We start from the raw sequence: 21,110 nt of genomic DNA on the forward strand, positions 1-21,110 counted from the left end.
GCAGGAGCCAAAAATCTGCCTGGATGCTCAACCAAACTGGATTTATCTCCTGAATTTTTCAAAATACTTAAGTAACAACAAGAGCCCCCAAGGAACGACCTGGTAAATTATCTCAAGGCCATTAAAGGTTCCTATTTTTCCTTTGGAGCCAGACCACCTAGATTCAGTCTGCACCTCGCTCACTTCCTGTGTGACCTCAGGCAAGTTACTCAACCTCGCTGTGCCTCCAAGTACTACCTAGAAACAATGATAGCGTTATACCCACTTAGAGATGGAAAGTAATTCGCGGTCTAACGCAGATCTTGATAGGTGCTATTCTCCCCCTGGGGTCATCCCAATAACCTGATACAGACTGGACCGCGTAAGGAGGGCAGGAGTGGGGTGCCCCCCCCACACACACCTTTTCAAACCTAGGGTAGGCCTGAGGATGACATAGAACAGGGGAAATGGTTTGGCCAAGAAGCTCAACAGATGTGCTTTTAAATTCTGGTCCACCTTATCCAGACCCCAGGCCCGTGAGCAAGTCCTCTGACCGCGCACGGAGCGCAATGGGCACACGATGGGTACCGATGTCACCCGTGCCATCGGCATTGGACCCGTGTCCATCCTGGCTCCAGAACCGTGGCATGAAATCAAAACTTCCGCAGAAGAATCAATGCCCCCTTTGTTATCCTAACAGGACGGTGCAGAGAAAATCGACAATAATCGGAAACAGTAACAAGGAGCACACGCTGAGCACCTGCGGCGTGCCGGGCCCTGTTCCATGCACTTCTCTGCAGTAAGTCATTTACTCTTTGCAAAGACACTAGGAGGTAGGCATGGCTATTATCCCTTCTGATGAGCTGTGTGACCTCGAACCTCAGTTTCCTCATCTGTAAATGAGGTTAACAATAGCACCACGACCTGCTGCAGTAGGCACACAGGGAAAGCTCAGTCAAGGTCACTAGTGACCATGTGCTCCTTGGAGAAGGCACTCAATGCCTCTGAGCCTGTTTCTCCATACAGAGAGCAAGGACAGCAGTCCTGCCTAAGCCAGTCCATGTGACGTGCTTATCACACAGTAAGTGCTCAATAAACAGACATGCTCATGGGCAGTCAGCACACAGTCTTCCCGGAGGCTCAGAACAAGCGACTTTAACTTCCCCCACTATCTCCCAGGATCTGGAGAATAGCTTTGCTGCTGTCACAGGGGGAAGAAGGCCTGGTGAGAAGCCATCACCTCCCCCTCTCTCTCCTGGCACGTTGGAGCCGAGAGGTGCTCAAAAATCCACCTCCAGCAGATACGTCCTCTCTCACAGGGCCAGAGAAAATTTTTGCCTCGCTTGGGGGTCCCTCGGGAGAGAAGGTGGGGACAAGGGTGGGACCTGGATGCGGAACACTGGGCCCGGGAATCCAGTCACACCCAGCCAGACACCGGCCGCCCAGAGCTGCTATGAGGAGCCTTTGCTCAGCCCCGTCCCATTTTACCCTGGCATTAACCCCAGCTGCAGTGCTCTGTGCTGGGGCATCGTGCAGGGACGGCTGGGAGCAGGTGACGGATGAATGAATAGGTAAGTGGAAAGATTCGAACCCAGAAGCTAAAAGCCAAGGTCAGGGCAACATACTAGTTGCCTTTAGCCGAATGATGTCGGTCAACTTCTCCCGTGCCTCCCTATCCACCTGTACTATGGGAATTACAGCCCCACCTCAGTCTGTGTTTGCAAGGATGAAGATCATACATGTAACGAACAACGTAGCAATAAACGACCCTCAGAGGGCTCACAGCACCCTAGATGAGTCTCAGATTCGGCCAACTCAGCCAGAGAAAGCCTGAACAGGCACCAGCATCTAATCTTCGGCCAGCACAGCTCAGAAGATCCCAGATCCAATCGCTACGTTACTCAACCAAAGAACAGATCAAATGCCCGCTCTGTGCCAAGGATCACGCTGGACGCTTCTGTTGAGCATCCTAACGACTCAGGACGCAGCCAAACAGTCCGAAAGACACAGGTCTTCACCCCTTTACAAGGGAAGAAAATGCCACCCAGCCAGTTACCCGGAGTCCCAAAGCCAATGAACGCTAGGACTGCCTTGCTCTAAGCCACCTGCTTTTTCTTCTTCCGAGAGGCAGGCCGTTAAATGGAGGCTCCGGCTTCGGGCCTCCTCTGTCCAGATCAATGCCGCCGCTCACCAGCTGGGTGACATCAGGCAGGTTGTTTAACCTGTGTCCCAGTTCCCTTGTCGGTAAAACGAGAGTTGTAACTGCAAAGGTTAAGTAGGTCACTCTAAGGAAAGTACACAGTAAGTGCTCTATAAGTGTAGCTTTTGTTGTTACATCATAGTGCCCGGCCTGTAGGAGGGACCCAAAAAGTCGTCTGTGGGACAAATCAAGTTTGCTCTCTATGTTCCCACTGGTTGCCAGACAGGGCAAGCCTCTGACTTAATCACTCTCTTTGGAACGACTGTGTCTCCAAGATTCTGGAAGCTGTCTGTTTTCTCCCTACCTCTGGGGGCCAGGTCTCACTGACTTGTGACAGTTTACCTTCTGATGTGGACTCTGCGAGCCCGGTATGATCCAGCCTCACACCTGCTCAGCACCCACACCGGGACACCGCCCTGCCCTAGACACCCGCTCCCTCCGCCCGGCTCAGCCCTGGAGGCCAGCTCCGGTCTCTGGTCCTCCACAAAGCCTCCCTGCCCACTCGAGGTCGCACACAGGAGGCCACATCTGCTCCACAGACGCACTGGGTTTGCTCCGCGCTCTTCAGGGTTTTTAAATTAATGGCCAGTGTTACCGTCGAGAGACTAGCAGGGCCACAGAGAAGCTGGTAAGGGTGGCCCCTCTAAAAGTTGGCGTCAGCGTCCCCACCCTGCCCCATCCCCCTCTTCACAAGGCTGGGTCAGGCCGTCTTCCCTCTGAAGGGAGGCGAAGTCTCCGTGGGGACGGGCAGGGTGGCTCAGCCCTGGGGACTCAGGCCTTTCCCAAGACTACAACCACACCCATGCCTCCCGACCACAGCCAATCTCTCAAATAAACCAGTTAGCCCGGCTTTCAAGATACACCCAGAATCCAACCGCCTCTGGTGCCCTCCGCCCCGAACCCTGGCCCAGCCACACTCCCTTCTCACCTGGACCGCAGCAGCACCCATCCCCTCCTCCCGCTTCTTCCGCAGGCCCGTCATCAGTTCTTACCCACGCAGCAGCCACAGAGATGCCCAGAAAACCAAAGTCACACCCCGTCCCTCCCAGCTCCCACCTCACCCAGAATGAAAGTCCTCTGCGTCCCCAGCCCATGCACGCTGGGCCCAGATGGCCCCTCAGCCGGGAGCCCTCACCCCCCAGCCCCCCGCACCTGCCTTTTCCTCCTTTCTCTCCTCCTTTGCTCGGATGCCACCTTCTCAGGAAGGCCGATCTGACCCCTCCCAATACCCCAATTCCCCTTGGCCTGGTCATTTTCCCATGGTACTTATCACCTTCCAACATACTATTTAACTTTCCTACTTAGTAGATTTATTGTTTATCTCCCCGCAGCCAGAACGTCAGCTCCACGGGGGCAGGAATTTCTGTCTGTTTTGTTCACAGCCACATTCCCAGCGCCTGGAACGGTGCCTAGCGCATGGAAGGTGCTTGGTAAATATTTCAAACAAACGGATGAATGAGTAAAGGAACCTCTAGGGTCTCAGAAGCTCGAGCCACCTGGCTTTCCTTTCCCTCTCCAGGAAGGCCAGACTGAACCCTCCAGAGGACCAAACACAGTAGCTTCTAGACAAATTAGCATCTGTAAGACCGGCTTCCTGTTTCTTATCTTAAAAGTGGGGGGGGACTGGGGGGGGGCTCACCAAGCACAAAATTGGGTTATCCGCCTAGAAGCCCACGTGCACAGCCACTTGCCAAAGGAGACTGCTCGCTGTGACGACGGCAGCTTTGCCCCGTAAGGAGAAAACTCCACCTGGCTTCTCTCTGCCCCTTCTGAGACATAATTCAAAGTGAGTCGTGGAGAGTCTAAAGGCTAAAATCCAACAGGATGAAAAGCACAGCCTCGCAACAGATGAAAGCTTGGAGACCTGGCTGGCCTCCTCCGGATGGAGGCGAGGGGAGGTGCGCCCCTGGCCTCTGCTCCCCTGAACAGGTGCGCCCCTGGCCTCTGCTCCCCACCCCGCGGAGCTCGAAGCTGGTCGGGGTTCCCCCTGGTGAAACAGAGATCGGGTTTCTGCATCGGTAAGGGCTTTCTCCTAAAGGAACCACCCATGTTTTTCCCATATGTCTGAACATCTGTTTGCAAGAATGGTCTCTGGAGATGTGTGCCCAGGTTAAACACTCTCATTTTGCTTACTTTCTAACTGAAAGGATGCCTTTCCAGCCATTCTTTCAGCTGAAAACCAAGTCCCAGAGAGTGGGAAGAATAGCGTGTTTTGAAAGCCCCAGCACGAGGATGGACAAGGAATACGACAAAGTGTCCTCTTCCATGAGGGAATATGGCGAAAGGGTCCGGAAGCAGGCCGGGACAGGATTCCACGGCAATGGCATTACACAGGCCACTATCGACCGGGGTGTGATTAGATCCCACAAGCTGCAGAGCTGTGTAAATGCTGGAAGGCCCAACTTTGCACAGCAGCCTGTGCACGGAAGTTGTGTCCACCAAAGGACCCCGGCGTCCCGCCCTGAAACAGCACGAGGAAATGATAGCCGGATTCTGCCTGTGGGCACGGGGCTCTTTCAAGGTGAGTCAGGTGGTTCCCTTCCTCATCTGACCCTTGCAGGTCAAAAGTCAGGCCACAGAATTGAGATTCCCTGGTTCCTCAGAAAGCGCCATAAGCTTGTTCGATTTCAAAGGGGTTGCAAGCTTTATAAAGGAAACAACGTGAGCCTGGCTGCGAACACTACCCCCTCCCTAACCAGACAATTCTTAGAAATCGTACAGGGGCGCCTGGGTGGCTCAGTCGGTTGAGCGTCCGACTTCGGCTCAGGTCACGATCTCGCGGTCCGTGAGTTCGAGCCCCGCGTCGGGCTCTGGGCTGATGGCTCAGAGCCTGGAGCCTGCTTCCGATTCTGTGTCTCCCTCTCTCTCTGCCCCTCCCCCATTCACGCTCTGTCTCTCTCTGTCTCAAAAATAAGTAAATGTTAAAAAAAAAATTAAAAAAGAAAAAAGAAAAAAAAAAAAAGAAATCGTACAAATATAGCCTCCCTCTTATCTCCCTGTCCATTTGATAAACCTTGAAGCAGCCCAGGGCCTCATTTGCCCCAGAGGACATCTGCCCTGAGCCAAATCTCACACAAGGTTTGATTTTTGCAGCCAAAACCTAACAACCAGAAACTTCACATGAAAATTCAGAGTCTGAGCTTCTCCCGAAAAGAACCTATAAACCCTGGCAAGGCTGGACCCACGTTCCCACATGGTACACCCAGCGGGGGCTGACTAGCGGCTGCCTCCTCGAGATGAGGTGCACGCTCTGCTGTGCCCTACTCCCCACCACTCCCTACTGTCCCTGGCATCGGCCATTGGCCAATTCAGCCATGTCTTCTCGTCGCCTGGCCCCCACCAGCTTGTCGGTTGGTGACACTGTTTCTCCCATCTCTTCTTTGCTTCCCTCCTTAAGTCCATTGCTTCTGGAGAGATGCAGGGTCCTATCCGGGGGTGGGAAACAAACCCTTGCACGTGGCTCCACGCTAAGCCCCCTAGTGGTGGCACGTGTGGCCCTGTGCCGTTCCGCAGGCCTGAGGGTGAGCAAGTCGAGCACTTTGCTTCCGAGCTCTGGGCCCCCAAGTCCAACCGCCTGTTGACATCTTTACCTAGACACCTCACAAGCCCTCCTGACTTCCTACGCCCCGAACTGAATTCATAATCTTCTCCTAAGAAAATGATTCCTCCCCCAAGTCTTCCCACATGACATAGGACACCATCCTGTACCCAGGGGCCCCTTCACCTCCCACATCTACGCCAGAACGGAGTCCTGAAGATGACACCGTAGAGTCCCTCCCCTCCCCGCCCCTCCCACTGCTGCCTTGTCCCCAGCACCTCCGTCTTCACCTGGTACCACCATAGGCCATCAAATTCATCCCCCTGCTCCCTTCCTTATCCCTTCTAACCCACACCCGAGAAAGAAGCCGGAAGGATCCTACAAACAGTAAATCAGCATCACCTTCCTCCCATACTTAAAATTCGTTACTCCCTTCCCCTGGAATAAAACCCAAGCTCCGCACCTTGGCTTATGAGTCCTGCACAGTGTGGCCCCGCCAACCCATCAGCCCCCAAGCTAAACTCAAGTGGCACTGGCCCTCCGTTAGCCCCTCAGACACACCAAGTTCCTCCCTGCCTCAGGACCTTTAGCACACACTGTACCTTATGCCAGGAACACTCTCCCACCACTACCCAGAGAGACCAAGAAACAGAGAGAAGAAGGGCATCATTCCTCACTTCGCCGGCTCCGTCACCTGCTCTAGGTCACAGGTGGTAAGTCACAGCCTCAGCAAGACTCCCTTCTACAGCAGATAGAAGTATTCTCTTGGCATGGCTGCTTTGGTTGAAGTTGTAAGCCGTGAATTTATGTTGTAAATCCAACAGATGGGCTCCCCAACCGCTCAGCATGTCTTGCCCTAGAGTCCAGGTGCCATTCCAGATTGCCCTCATCTGCCTCCCTGAGCCACTCACAGCTCAGCAACGGTCACGCCAAGCCATTCTGGCCTACTTTGCACCTCCAGTGCCCCCAGAGCTCCATCGGGGCAGAAACTGTATTCATCCCGCCCATCGTGATATTACCAGCACTTAGCGCAGTGCCTGGCACACAGCAGGTCCTCAAGAAAATAGCTGCCAAATGAAGGAGTCAGGAGATCTGAAAGCATTTAAGGTTTCGAACAGACTTCCTTCCAAGACCAGGTGACATTCGAGAGGGGGGGAGAAAAAAACACAACGCCAAACGTGACATATGCTTCAGATTTTAAATTTTATATGTAAAGAAGTGAAGGGGTCTTGTAGTCATTTTATTTTCTTATAAAGAGGAGCATAAAACCACTAGGCGTGCAAAAAAAGTGAAGTTTTATGGTGCAGTAAATAAAAAAGAGAAGGGTGGGGACCAATCATGGAGGGGGGAAAGGAGCCGTGGTACAGTACAGAAATAGAAACAGATGTAGAGATAAGAGAGAGATCAAGAGAGAAACCAGCAAAGTACAAAACAGGGCTACGCTGCTCTTCTGGGAACGAAAGGGCAACCCTCCAAATTTCGAAAGGGGTTTTCATTCCTACCTACAGGGTAAGAGCACTTGTCCCAAGTCCCCTCTCCATTTTTCAAAGAAGGTTTTTAAAAACCGACTTACTACGCTAAAAATCAGTGGTCAGCACATTGCATTTTGAAGAGAACACAATCTATTCAAATGATTTAAAAAAAAAAAGACTCCACTTGGTTATCTTCAGAGAATGTGGCCGCAAACCTTGAAGTCATGCACTGGGTTTTCAAAGTTATGAGCGAGAAGAGGGATGGCTCCTTGGGGGCTGTCAGAAGAGGGGCATGAACTTCAACACAGCCCAGCAGAGGTCTTTCGAATTGCACATCCAGCCCGTTCCCTTCTCTGGAACGTTCCATGGCCTCAGCCTTAAACGAATGGGTAAGCAGAGCTTAGCCCACCGCACGTGGTCCAACCTCTCTGGCCAAGCCAACTGGGCCAGTGGGCCTTCCCAACCAGGCCAATTAGAATCTCCCTGAGAAATCACAATTTGGGCCCCAAAAAGGCGGTGCGGGGACAGCACATAAAATTGACAGGCAGGAGGTGTGGGCATTTTTCCTCCAGGCTTTCTCTGCCTGGTAAGAGTGTGGAGTCGGGGGAAGATGGTCTGAAGAGAGACGTGAAACATCAGGAACGTTGTAACACAGAGACAGCCAGGCCCGTGGGTCCAAATCCCAGGCCCATTCGACAGCTCTGACCTTGAACAAGTTCCTTGACATCTCCTTGACCTAACTGCGACCTGCTTTTAGGGCTCCTTTAAGGATTAAATAAATTAACACACACGGCATTGGAACAGGGTCTGATACACAGTAAATGCACGCTGCACAGTAACTATTATGATCATTCTGCGCAACCCTAAGCTCACGAGGCTGAGAATTTCTCGCTGTTTTGTACACACCCCAGCCCAGAGCCTAGAACCGTGCCCGGTACACAGGAGTGCTCAACCAGTGTTTGTTGAGCGATCGGGCCATGAAGATACCATCCAGCCCTGGGAGGACAGAGACCCCGGACAGAGCCTGCTAACTTCTCTCCTGATCCCAGCTCCTCCTCCAACAGGGCGATCCGGCCGGGTCTCGTCCAAGCCCCAAGTCAGATCACGCTTCCTTCCTGCTTTTCACGTCTCAGGATAAAGCCAAACTCTCCCCGCTGGCTACCCCAGGCCCTGCACACTCTGGCCCCTGCCTCCCTCCCTCCCTCCCCTTCCTTCTGGTCCTTCATGCTCCAGTTATATTTGGCCTCCTTTGCTCCTCTAACGTGATTCCCTCTACTTCCTTCTGCCTCCAGGCACCTGCACCTGCCGCTCCCCCGCCTCCTCAGCCCCAGCCTGAGGGAAATCTTAGCATGTGTTTTTCCCTCGTTTCCACTGGCTCCTCCGTTTTACACACCCAGAGCCTCACGCTCGTTTCCTGTGTGCGACTTGCCACCGTGTGTGCTTCTATCATTTGTGTGTGACGATGTAGCCGACGACTCTGGCTCCTAGACCGTGAGCTCCAGGAAGAAAGAGCTCATAGCTTCTTTTTTATTCTTCACCGTATTTTCGTAGCGAGCACGGTATATGGCAAAAAGTCGGTGCTCAACACATACTTGCGGAGGGAATGAATCCACCTGCCGAATGGGTTGACTGAACAAAGAAGTAAATTGGGGACCGGTCTCAAGTCTGGCTTCTTTCTGAGTTGAGTCTCCTAGCCTGGTTTTGCAGTCGTAGCCTCCTCATATAATCCCCCTCTTCTAATGTGCCATGAGTGAGTTTCCCTGCCATTACTAAACAGCACAGACGCACTTTGACTCCAACACACAGAGTAACACCACCCTCTGAGCCAGGAAGCCCCGTCCTAGAATAGATAAGCCTAGACCAATAATGATACGAAGACTTCCCTTCCCAGAAAACAATTTTCATGCATGCCAGAGTGAATGGTACCAGACCAGCCCTCCCACCGTAAACAACTATAAATCGGGACAAACATCTAGAAGTCAACAACTTTCAGGCATTGGACAGCAGGCAGCCTAAGACTGTGGCCACTGAGGGAAAGGAAACACAGGAGCCCCCGTCCCCTCCAGCTCCCTGCCTGAGGACAGCTCCCACACCACCGGCGCGGAGTCACGTCCACCAAGCACCCAAAAAGGTTATTGACACAGCATGGCAAACACCTTGGACTTGCCACAGATCCGCCATAACAAAATGTGAAATCAAGTCTACACAAGTATAAAGTGGCCAGTCAGCTGCTGCGTCGCCTTTGAAGGAAGATAACAAAATCCAGAGTCTCTCTGTCCAGTAAATATATTATCATCACAATATTAGAATATAGTCAACAATTACTAAACATGCAAAGAGAAAGGAAGGTGCGGCTCACGGTCAAGGAAAAGAAGCAATGAATAAACACAAATGGCAAAATAGCTGTGATGGCAACTCCAGAAAAAGCAACTGCCAGGACGTGGAAGTTCCTATTATTATCACAAAAGTCCTTAACCAGGTGTATACACCCAAAGCGCCTATGGAGATTTCAGAGATTTTGGATTTTTGTTTGTTTGCTGATCTCAGCTCTACTCATGTTATGCAATGTCTCATTGAGTAGTTTCAGAGGATGCTTAGGAATCCGCCGTTTTCACAACCTCTCTAGAGGCTCTCATGAATACTACATCAGATTCTTATCATAGAATACATCCACCTTAAGGCAAATAAAAATAAAAGTTAAATTTATACGTATTGAAGGTTCTGCTTAATCGAGTTGGTTGGTGGGCACCAATCAGCACTCCCTGGTTGAACAGATTACACAACTAAGAAAGATAATTTCAACTTGAATTATTTTGCAGAAAAACGCACACTTCTCTACTTATTTTGACTGAAAGAAAAACTGAGGTTAAATCAAAAGCCACAGACGCAAAAGATAATGATTAAGAAGAAAAAACTAGAGGAAACGCTCATGGTATAATATTTTAAAAATCAGAAAACCAGCTACTATAATATCAAACATTTAAATGTATATGAATAGACATCGCCATGTTTGCGAACAGAAAAAAAGGCAACAAGAAATAGGTCGAAATGCTAATAGTATTTCTGTTATGTTTAATTTTAATTTTCCCCTGTTTTTCTATACTTCACAAGAGTGTATGGATTTTCCTCAGTGGACTCTCCTCTGAAATTTAAACACAAAATAATGGCTTCTGAAACCTTCTGTCAACACACAAACCCCTGCAAAACTCTAGCAATTTTTCAATCAGAAAGAGAAGAGAAGAAATAACTTAAGAATATCATTTCTATCCTTATCCAGCTCAGGAAGACTTTCTTCTCTGGTCTCTGAGTAGCTGGACTAGTTTCTGATCCTACTAATTCCATCTCAAATTTCCCATCTGTTAGACGAGTAGGAGGCCGAGACACATACCACAACCCAACAAATAATAGGCAGTGGCTGAGCAAAAATCGATCACTTAATAGAAATGAAGGACACAAAAAGGAAAAGAATTCAAGTCCATACCTGAACGACAGGGTGGCCACCAGTCGGAGCTTTGACAGCCCCTCGGCTGCCTTCTGTCTCATAGTGGGCCCGGTGATGTGGCTTGGGCTGCACCTCAATCCGCAGCTCATAGGACCCCGACTGGTGGGAGAGTGGCCACTCAAGCGGAGGGAGGGATGCGGTCACTGGAATACTGAAGGAGGAAACAGAATCAGTCGTGTGTACAAGAAATCAGAACCAGTCGACCTGTACAATAAACGTAAATGGTCCCTTTTCTGAAAAATCATGTCAGAGGGTACAGGAGTAAAGTACTGGCTGTTGGAAAGCACATATTTCTCAGACAGAATAGGTAGGATTCTACTCAAGTGAGAGATCTTTGTCTTTGTTTTCTCTTCCACCTTTGATGAAAACAGTGTGACTGACATCTCAGTTTGTGAAGCTAATTCCATTACATGTGAGTTCTAGCATATTTCTAAATGTTACCACTCCTTGTCCTCTGGGAATTTTGAGGAGTACCATCTCCTTCCTCTAAAAATCACCCCTTACCCAGAATGTTCTCCCTTTCCAAAGGAGTAAGTGTGGGAGAAATTACCTGAAGTGGAAATCAGCAGCCCACGTGTGTCACAGATGTGCAATGTGACCTTAGGCAAGTAACCTCACCTCTTTTATCTCCAGTGTCTTATAATAACATATCAAATGGACCAGATGGCACCTGAGAGTTGTTTCAGTTCTTATTTCCAAGTCTGATGCTCTCGATTAAAAGCTGCTTTTAAGGAGAGACCATTTCTAGTCACAGCCATTGGCTCTCAGGACCAGTAAAGAACATCTAACCATAGAGAAGTGTCTGATTTTGGTATGGATGAGTCAAACCACCGGACCCCTAAATTTAAAGGAAGAGGAGAAGTCAAGAACATGACTGGAGTTACCCACCCGTGTTTAAGTCCAAGCTCCACCTCTAGCTACTTTGAGCAGATGCCTCTATTAAGTTTCCCTGGGCCTTAAGTTTCCTCCATTGTGAAATGGAGCTACGGAGATCACATGAAGAGCTTAGCACAATAACTACTCAATAAATATCAGGCTATAATCATGTTTCCCTGTATATACACTCCATATTTCAAAGTTATCTCCTATACTCTAATTTACTTGTGGTTATAGTATTAGATATATAGGCCTTTACATCTGAAGTTGTAATGACAGCCATTAAGTTTCATTTTCTTAGAGAATCTTAACCCTACCCAGCACACCCAACAGGTACTTGACACGTGGTTAGAATCATGTAATTAAAGAGTTGGCTGAGGTCTTAATGATCTACCTAGACCATTCCTTCAGAGTCTTAGGGAACACAGATATTTTCCCAAGATTACAAGGCTCCAACTTATGTCTCTTGACTCTCAGTCCAGTGCTCCATGCACGTCTCCATGCTACTAGAGATATGCTACTTCTTATCTTACTGATTTATTTAAAATAGGGCCAAGAAAATATCTCACTTATAGAATGGCTCTGGAACAATACTCGATATTTGATTGGTTCTCGGTCAGTAGTCAGTGGGTGGGTGGGTAGATGGCTGGATGGCTAAATGAATGAATGAGTGAGCAGTCTTATTCCAAAGAAGCCCCATATATTCAAAGTAGCTCCAAAGTTGGAAACGCATGGATTTGTGTCACTATGTCCTGATTTTGTACATGTGGCACCAATCGTTAATCCAATCTGGATATTCTTTTCCACTAAGCCTGGAGCTTCTAAAAGCTACCCTTATAGGGGCGCCTGGGTGGCGCAGTCGGTTAAGCGTCCGACTTCAGCTCAGGTCCCGATCTCGCGATCTCGCGGGATCTCGCGATCTCGCAGGATCTCGCGATCTCGTGGTCCGGGAGTTCGAGCCCCGCATCAGGCTCTGGGCTGATGGCTCAGAGCCCGGAGCCTGTTTCCGATTCTGTGTCTCCCTCTCTCTCTGCCCCTCCCCCGTTCATGCTCTGTCTCTCTCTGTCCCAAAAATAAATAAACGTTGAAAAAAAAAATTAAAAAAAAAAAAAAGCTACCCTTATCAACTGGACTTAGGGAAGCACTTGCAATGAAACCAATTCCATTCCTTCTCCATCATAGCAGTACCAAGGGCAATGCAGTGGGACCCCATAAACCCCATCAGTGCTGAAGTCCAACTCGAACATGCAGTCCAACTTCAAATTATGTCGTCACAATGCAAGCAAATCTCCATCTCTTCTTTGCAACTAGATCACCTCCTGAAGCCCCCCCCCTTGCCCTGAAGTCTTAGAGCGTCCACCTCAGTTTCGGTCCCAACATGCCTTCTAGCTTCTGCCTGCAGCCAAGGGGCCATGTGTCTTACACACTCACACTCTCATCATGCGAGTTAATTTTTTTTAATTTGCAAAATAAGGCTCATAAAAATATCACTTTACCCCTGTTCTAATATCTTTTGAAGTATCAAAAATATTCAGGGAGGAGAAGACCCAGTGGGCTATCTCTGAGTATCAACTTCAAATTTTGTTTGGTTCCGGAACAAGTCTTTGACGACTACAATACAATCTTAAGAATTAGACCATCAGAGCCAATGTGAAATTCTGCATTTGAACTCCAGCCCTCAGCCCCACACACCCGGAGACAAATGTTATCATGAGACTTCCCTGGACGTCCTATCTTCTCGATCTTACAGAAAACTGTCACAAACATCTCATCAGCTGGCACAAATTGGCCCTCCTAGGGACTAAAGTGGTCAGTATCGTTTGGACCAAGAGTAGAGAAGGAAGGACAAACGATAAAGTCTTTATAAAGTCTCAGACAAATGCAGCACAATCATATTTTATATTCATGTTCCTCCCCAATCTCAATCATTAAGTAAACCACGTTTCACAGACTGGTCTGTAGCAGAAAGAATAAGGAGTCAAGAATTTGAGATTCTAAGTTTCCAACTCTGTCACTGACTAGCTGGGTGACCGTGGCCACGTCCGCCCGCCTCACCAAGCCCAGGCTTCTCAACCTGCAGCAGGCGCTGGCCTTGATCAGCATTTCCTATGGTGGCTCCATACGACTTTGGTCACAGAACTAAGAGCCCCGTGGCCAAACGGCCTTTGAGATTACTGCGCGTTCTGTCCACAGCTGGGAGTGGCCCCTGCATAAAGATATCTGTTTAACTCTGTTAAACTCAGAATCTCCTTTTCTTTTTTTTTTTTTTTTTTTTTTTTTTTGTTTTCAACATTTATTTATTTATTTTTTTGGGACAGAGAGAGACGGAGCATGAACGGGGGAGGGGCAGAGAGAGAGGGAGACACAGAATCGGAAACAGGCTCCAGGCTCTGAGCCATCGGCCCAGAGCCCGACGCGGGGCTCGAACTCACGGGCCGCGAGATCGTGACCTGGCTGAAGTCGGACGCTTAACCGACTGCGCCACCCAGGCGCCCCTGAATCTCCTTTTCTAAGGAACACCCATCGACCTGTGATGGCACCGGTGTTCTCAGAACCGCTCGGGAAGAAGGGCCAGACTGGAAGGCCCCTGTGGTCCGCTTTGGTCTGGTGTGGGAGAAACAAGGCCCGGGGGACAGAGCCCTCAACTACTCTCACCTCATCAATCACAACAGCCCCACCAAGATCTATTTTGGTGTTCAATTTAGTATTTGCATAAAAAAAAAAAAGTTTCCCATTTGCTAAAAGCAAACGCCCTGAAGAATCAACGGCCTCATCCTATTACCGTATGGTTTTCAAAGTGTCAGGATGATTTTTAGCTTCGCTTTCATGGAACGTCATGTGCTTCTAACCTCTGGGCGCCTCATTTTTCTTAGCATCCAAATGAAGATAAAAATAATACCAACTAGATTTACTGGAGAATAAAATGATCCGTGGGCAATACTTAAGAGTTGTGCCTAGCACATAGCAAGCATCCTCAAATGCTGGTGATTATTATGGTCACTGTCATTCCTCTAACAACCATTGGGAGCTCAATTTTCTAGGACGAGGCTCATCCAGGAGAAAGTACTTTCTAAAGTGCCTCCCTGATAAGAAGATTCCCCTCTAAAACACAGCAGCTGCCCCGTTCTTTTCACTCTTACTTTGTGCAGGCTTCGTGCCAAGAATTTGATATATATCCTCACACCTTGCAAAAAAACAAAAAACGAACGAAAAAACAATGAGGTGGGGACTAACCCACAGGGAATGAGCCAAGGTTTAGTAAGGTGCTCAGTGAGAAAGGGGATCCTGATTGATTAGCAATGTCTGCCTTGGGCACGGCATCCCAAAGATGCTGGATGAGAAAGCCGTCCTGCACGACTAGTGATGCCTGTCATGGACACAGCAGGAGGGCAGCACCAGACATGCCCACAATCACACAGCCCCCGAGGGGTGGAACCAGGACTCAAACCCGGTCCCTGGAGACCCCAAAGCCTACACACCGCCAGCTACATGCAGCGCTTCGGCTTCCCACGATTTCAAGCTCCTCGAGGACAGCAGATGCGAAAACCCACCAATTCCTCTTAGCGGAGGCTGGTAAATGCCCCGTATAAAGGCTTGCTCTGTGCTTCCCAGAACGTCCCCTCCACGGAGGCAGAAATTTCTGCCCGGTTTGTTCACCACGGCCTCCCCAACACCCACAACAGTGCCTGCCTGGCACATAGTAGGTGCCTGATAAAACCCTGTCGCCGGAACGAATGCGCGAACCGGCCAGGGGCCATCGCAGGCATGCTCCCGACCACCTGGGGAGTTCCGGGGGCCCACGGAGAAACCACAGCTGGGAGAACTGAACCCCCCCACCCCCGCCAAGGTCTGGCAGCCAGGAGGCGGGACGGCCTGGGTGTGGATGCGGCCTGTCCCAGACGCTAAAGCACCACACGCCCCCACCCCCACCCCCGGGGAAACCGGTCCCCTCGGAGCCCCGCTCACCTGCAGAGGGGAAGGGCGGGCACCAGCTGCTTGGGCCACGTGGGCGGCATCAGCAGGATGGACTCGGGGGCCGAGTTCCTCCTCTCCTCCTGCTCGCAGGGGCCCAGAAATTCCACGGCGGCCGGGTACAGGTGGCGGGGCAGGCCGGCCTTGGGCGGGGCGGCGGACACGGGCGCCGGCTCGGGGCTGGTCTTCCACATCTTGGGGGGGATGCCGCAGGGCGAGTCGGCGGCGAGGCTGTTCAGGGCGTCCATGAGGACGGCGGAGCCGGCCGCGGCGGGGTAGCCGGCGGGGGCGCCGTCGTCCCGGGGCTGCGGCGAGGGGCTCCGGGAGCGCTGGGGCGAGGCTCCGGGCAGCGGGGCGACCGGGGCCCCGGCACACGAATGCCTCCGCTTGGCGCCAGGCGACGAGGAGCGGGAGGCCGGACGGGGCGCGGGCGAGCGGCGGCCCAGGCAGCTGTCCTCAGCGAGGCCGGTTCGAGGTGACATTATTGGCGAGGTTCTGGGGGAATAATGAGCAGGGATGTTTTGAAACTGGGGGCACAGGTCGTCGGGCCCGCCGTTATTGGGCGAGACGCAGGGCGAGGTGTAGGGGGAGAAGGTGTCGGAAACGAAGCTGGCAGAGGAGCCGCTGCTAGCCGGGCTCAAGCAAAGCGGCTCGCGGTAGCCCTCGAAGCCGGGCACGGGCAGCGTGAACCGCGGGCTGGCGGCCGCCCCGGCCAGGGCCGGCTGCTCCCCCAGCAGGCCAGCGTCTCTCCCGCGGAGGGGGCCCCCTGCCTGCATCAGTTCGTGAGATGGAGTGATCTCGATCCGAGGGCTCAGGCCCGAGGCCCCGGCTGGCTGGGCCGCGCTCAGAAAGTTCTGCGGCCCTACCCTATCCGGCTCTCCGAATCGGCTGGGGGGCTCGCCCGGGAGACTGGGGAGGGGGCTGTATGGCTTGAGGCCATAGTCCAGGACATCATCGGGGTATGCGAGTCCGGAGGGTGGGCTGGCGACCTTATGTGCATTCGGTTCTTCTGGAAAGAGAAGGGGGGGAGGGAGGGGTCTTTTTAAGCCTCTAAAACAGAACTCCCGGGCAGAACAATCCCAGATCGGGTTTTGGCTCCTGTTTTTCTTCTTTGTTTTCTTAATAATCCCCCTCCCCGCCCCCCCACCGCCCGTGCCAAACCCCGAGCTGGAACCTCCTTCCCTCACCAGAGGAAAGTGAGGCCACTTCATCCCCTATTCCTTGAAGACAGAGATGGAAACGGAAAGATTTTAGCGCAGGTGCACAGAGCACAGCTCCTCCAAGCCACGCTGCCCTAGCCAGAGGCCCGGCAGGACGCCCCGGGCCAATGACGTCCCAACTTTTGGTTCAGGGGGACCCTGGGAAGAAACGTGTTTTTACTCCACGACTCGGTTCACACCCTCTCTACTGGAGCCTGAAACGAAGCTTCGCAAAAACAGTACTTACCCTCACCTTTCCTCTTGTCTGGGGTTATTTGGTTTAAGTGCTGGTCACAAGTCACTGAACAGATTTCCTGGCCCACCAGTGGGTCAGGACCCACGGTCTGAAAACCACGGACGCAGGCTCGTTTCAACAATTTGCACGTTTGGTACAGCCACGGGACGCACAGGCAGACTGCACCGGCTCTGAGTCCCAGGAGCTCTGGGTTCAGACCCCAGTCGCTCACGCTCAAGGGTGACTAGTGGCTTCGTTTAAAACCAGGACCCCTGAGTCGCATCTTATCTTGGGCCATTTTACAGACGAGGAAACTGGGGCCCAGGGAGGGGAAGGGATTCACCCAGAGGCACAGAGTTAGCAGGATGAGAAATCCCACAGACCAGCCCCTTGGTCCTCAAAAGGCAGAGCCACGGCTAAACGGTGTCCCAAACCATAAAAAAAAAACAGCGGATGCAGAAGGACCGGATTTTTCTTTAGTAGCGGCCTTCTGTCTTAGGTTTCTGCCGCCACCTCAAAGGACAGACTCTGGAGAGTGGATTTAGGGAGGGAAGGAGCTGTTCCGCCCAGCACCCTGACCCTGAGGGAACTCCTCCTCTCAGTAGAGGCCCCTCCCACCTCCCTGTGGGGGCTTGGTTCAGCCTGACCCCTCTAACGCGCCTTCCTACACCCAAACCATAGCGAGTCCTAACGACCCTACTGTCAAAACAGAAGCCACATTTGCACCACAACCCCCCTGGCCTGAGACGCCGGCCCGTCCTCTCTCGCCTGGACGTCCGTCACCTCCTCCCTGGCCTCCCCACTTCTGTCCTCACCCCCTCCAGTCTGTTCGCCATTCGTAGCCCCTTGACATGCCCGCCTGCAAAACTTTAAAGGCTTTCCCAAATGTGATCTGAAGCCCCTGAGCCCCGGTCTGTCTCACTATTCGTACCTGCTCATTTTCCCAACCTGACTCAGCAACGGCCCCGCTGACCTCTTCTTCAGATTATCTCCCGCCTTCAAGTTCAAGTGCCGTTCATTCTGCTGGAAACCCTCCCCCCCGAGATCTTCACATGGCCGCGTCCCTGAATTCCTCCATGTGTCTGTTCAGCCAACGCTTCCTTAGATTGGCCCATCAGAGAGACCCCCTCCATCCCCACCTGTCGCTCTCCACCCCTCTTCCCTAACACCCGTTGCCAGCTGACACATCAGATATTATCTGTTTAGGGAGTCTCATCCTGATAGATCAGGGGCAGGCAAACGGACCGTGTTTGTAAATAAAGTTTTATTGGAAAGCACCCATTCCTGTTTGTTTACATACGGTCTGTGGCTTGTTTTTGTACTACAGCAGCAGAGTTGATGGGGGCGCCCGGGTGGCTCAGTCGGTTGAGCATCCGACTTGGGCTCAGGTCATGATCTCCCGGTTTGTGAGTTCAAGCCCCGTGTCTGGCCCTGGGCTGACAACTCAGAGCCTGGAGCCTGCTGCAGATTCTGTGTCTCCCTCTCTCTGCCCCACTTGTGCTCCTCTCTCTCTCAAAAATAAACATTAAAAAATTTTAAAAACAATAGCCACGTTGATAGTTGGAATAAACACTCTATGGCCCACAAAGCCTAAAATGTTATCTGGCCCTTTATAGAAGATTGTGACCCATGTGCTAGACTCTATGCTCCACGGGTGCCGGAACCGTATCTATCAAGGTTCAGCACTGGGTGCCAGATACCTAGCACAGGCTGTCCATAAACATTTGCTGAGTGAGCAAACAATGGAAGAATCCTGTCCAAGGTTCATGTAGCCAGAAATGGGACCTCTTCCTCAAGTTGGATGCCTGGCCCTTACCCTGGGGAGCCAAGATAGCTGCACGGGTGATCCTCTGCCTCCTCGGTGTCCTTTCTGGACCATCGTGGAGTAAATGCTGCCTGGTTTAGCTGAGCTGATCTCATGGGGTCCAGAGGGTACCCCCTCCCCAGGTGAGAGCCCCGAAACGGCTTCTCACAAGTCTTAGGATAAAGATGAACGATCTCAACTAGGCCAGCCAGGCCAGGCCCTGCCTGCCAGCTCTAGCCTCACCTCTCTCTACTCTCCCTTGGACTCCGGCCAAACTGTCTTTCTGTTCTTAGAAAGCAACTACCTTCTTTCTGCCTCAGGACCTTTGCACTTGCGGTGCCCTCTGCCACAAATGCTCCTCCCCCACCCCACCCAGGCCCCTTCTCTACATAACTAAAGCCGCTCATTCGTTCCAGCTAAAGTGTCGTGTGCTGGGGAAGGCTTCCTGACCTCCTTGGCTAGATCAGAGACCACTCACGTTTCCCTGTTCTGTCCATACACTTCCCGAAATTCCAATTAAGAAATTGTGAAGTTGTTTATTGCCTGCCTCTCTTCCAACCTCCAGCTCCACCCCTACCAACAGGAAATTCCATAAGGGCTCCCTCACCTCTTAGGGTATCCTAGCACCTGGACAGCCCCACCCAAAATATGTGTCGGTTGGCTGAATTTTAAAAAAAGGGGGGGAGGGGGAGTTCAGAAAAGTCTATGTGAAATATTTCAACTACTACTCAAAGATGCTAACATCCAACCCAAACGGTAGAAAGATCGAACCTCGAGAGAGGCCAATTCGTTAACATCTACCAAAATTCCAACATACCTATCTTTGGACCTAAGCAATGTAGCTTTAGAATTTATCTTGCAGGGGCACCGGGTGGCTCAATTAAGCGTCTGACTTTGGCTTAGGGCATGATCTCACGGTTCGTGGGTTCGAGCCCGTCATCAGGCTCCACACTGACAGTGGGGAGCCTGCTTGGGATTCTCTCCCTCTCCTCTCTCTGCCCTTCCCCCACTTGCGCATGCGTGCACGAGCTCTCTCTCTCCCAAAGATAGATAAAACTTAAAATTTATTCCGTGATAAACCCTCATATGTGCAAAATGCAGTGTGTGGAAGATTAGTTAATACTGTCGGTAATCCCAAAAGACAGGAAGCAATCTAATGTCCATCAGTTGGGGATGGGTTGAATTCCAGTTTGTTCCAACAATGGGCTATACGGGGGCGCCTGGGTGGCTCAGCCGGTTAAGCATCTGACTCTTGGTTTTGGCTCAGGTCATGATATCACGGTTCATGGGTTCGAGCCCCACATCGGGCTCTGTACTGACAGCGCGGAGCCTGCTTGGGATTCTCTGTCTCCCTCTCTCTCTGCCCCTCCCCCACTCACGCTGGCTCTCAAAATAAACAAACTTTAAAAAAGCAAAAACAGGGGCACCTGGGTGGCTCAGTCAGTTAAGCAATCAACTCCTGATTTCAGCTCAGGTCAGGATCTCACAGTTTGTGGGTCCGAGCCCTACGTCAGGCTCTGCACTGACGGTGTGGAGCCTGCTTGGGATTCTCTCCCTCTGTCTCTGTCTCTGTCTCTGTCTCTCTCTCTCTCTCTCTCTCTCTCTCTCGCTGCTTCTCACCTGCTCATGCACTCAAACTCTCTCTCAAAAATAAACTTAAAAAGGTTGTGAGCTGCTATGAGGTACAGTTTACAGCAAGTGTAAACGTTTAAAACAAAAAACAATACTGCTATATAAAGGGTTTAAAAAGTTCTTTCAGCCTTGATATGAAATGACCACAAGACACAGGGGCAAAGAAAAGCAAGGTACCTACAGTATGCACAGTACAAAAACAGAGGATAAGAGAATGTACACACACACACACACACACACACACAGCTACTGGGTGTTCAGCCTCTCTCTGCAAGTTATAGGTAACAGGGACTTCTTCCAGGGAAAGGAACTAACTAAGTCATCAGGCAGGGGAGGCACGCCCAAAAGAGATTCTGTTTCCTGTATTACCCTGAGAAAAGAAACACAATTCCCAAAAGAATCAGGTTTTTATTTTATTTTAAAGGTGATGGGGCCTAATAGGATACACGGCAATGACACCTTGGTTTAAGAAGCAGGAAACTGAAACCTAGCCCTATGCTGCCACCAACCAGCTATGTGACCTTGGAAGAGACCCTCACCCCGACTCCAGGTCTCAACCTGCCCATTCATAACAGGACAGCACTAAACCAGATCCGTTTCCTTGGTAACTTCTGGCTGGGATTTTTCTAGCTAGCGTCTGTAGGTTCTCACGTTCCCAGTCAACAACAACACACACACGGACACCTTCCTGGCAGGTAACG

The 21,110-nt window shown here is 51.2% G+C and overlaps 1 protein-coding gene across 5 annotated transcripts in view; it reads right to left on the reverse strand.

The window, feature by feature from the left end:
* Positions 1-21,110, reverse strand: part of NFATC2 (nuclear factor of activated T cells 2) — a 162,008-nt gene that overhangs the window by 106,080 nt on the left and 34,818 nt on the right. For all 5 annotated transcript variants that reach the window (XM_086702497.1, XM_086702496.1, XM_086702493.1 and 2 more), the window contains 2 exons: positions 15,534-16,548; positions 10,671-10,842 (listed from right to left, as the gene is read on the reverse strand). In XM_086702497.1, coding sequence (XP_086558623.1) covers positions 10,671-10,842; positions 15,534-16,548 — 1,187 coding nt within the window. The remainder of the gene's footprint in view (positions 1-10,670; positions 10,843-15,533; positions 16,549-21,110) is intronic.

The sequence above is a fragment of the Puma concolor genome, chromosome A3 (assembly GCF_028749965.1).
Source record: "Puma concolor isolate L17-30 chromosome A3, mPumCon1.1.hap2, whole genome shotgun sequence".
NCBI classification, from domain to species: Eukaryota; Metazoa; Chordata; class Mammalia; order Carnivora; family Felidae; genus Puma; species Puma concolor.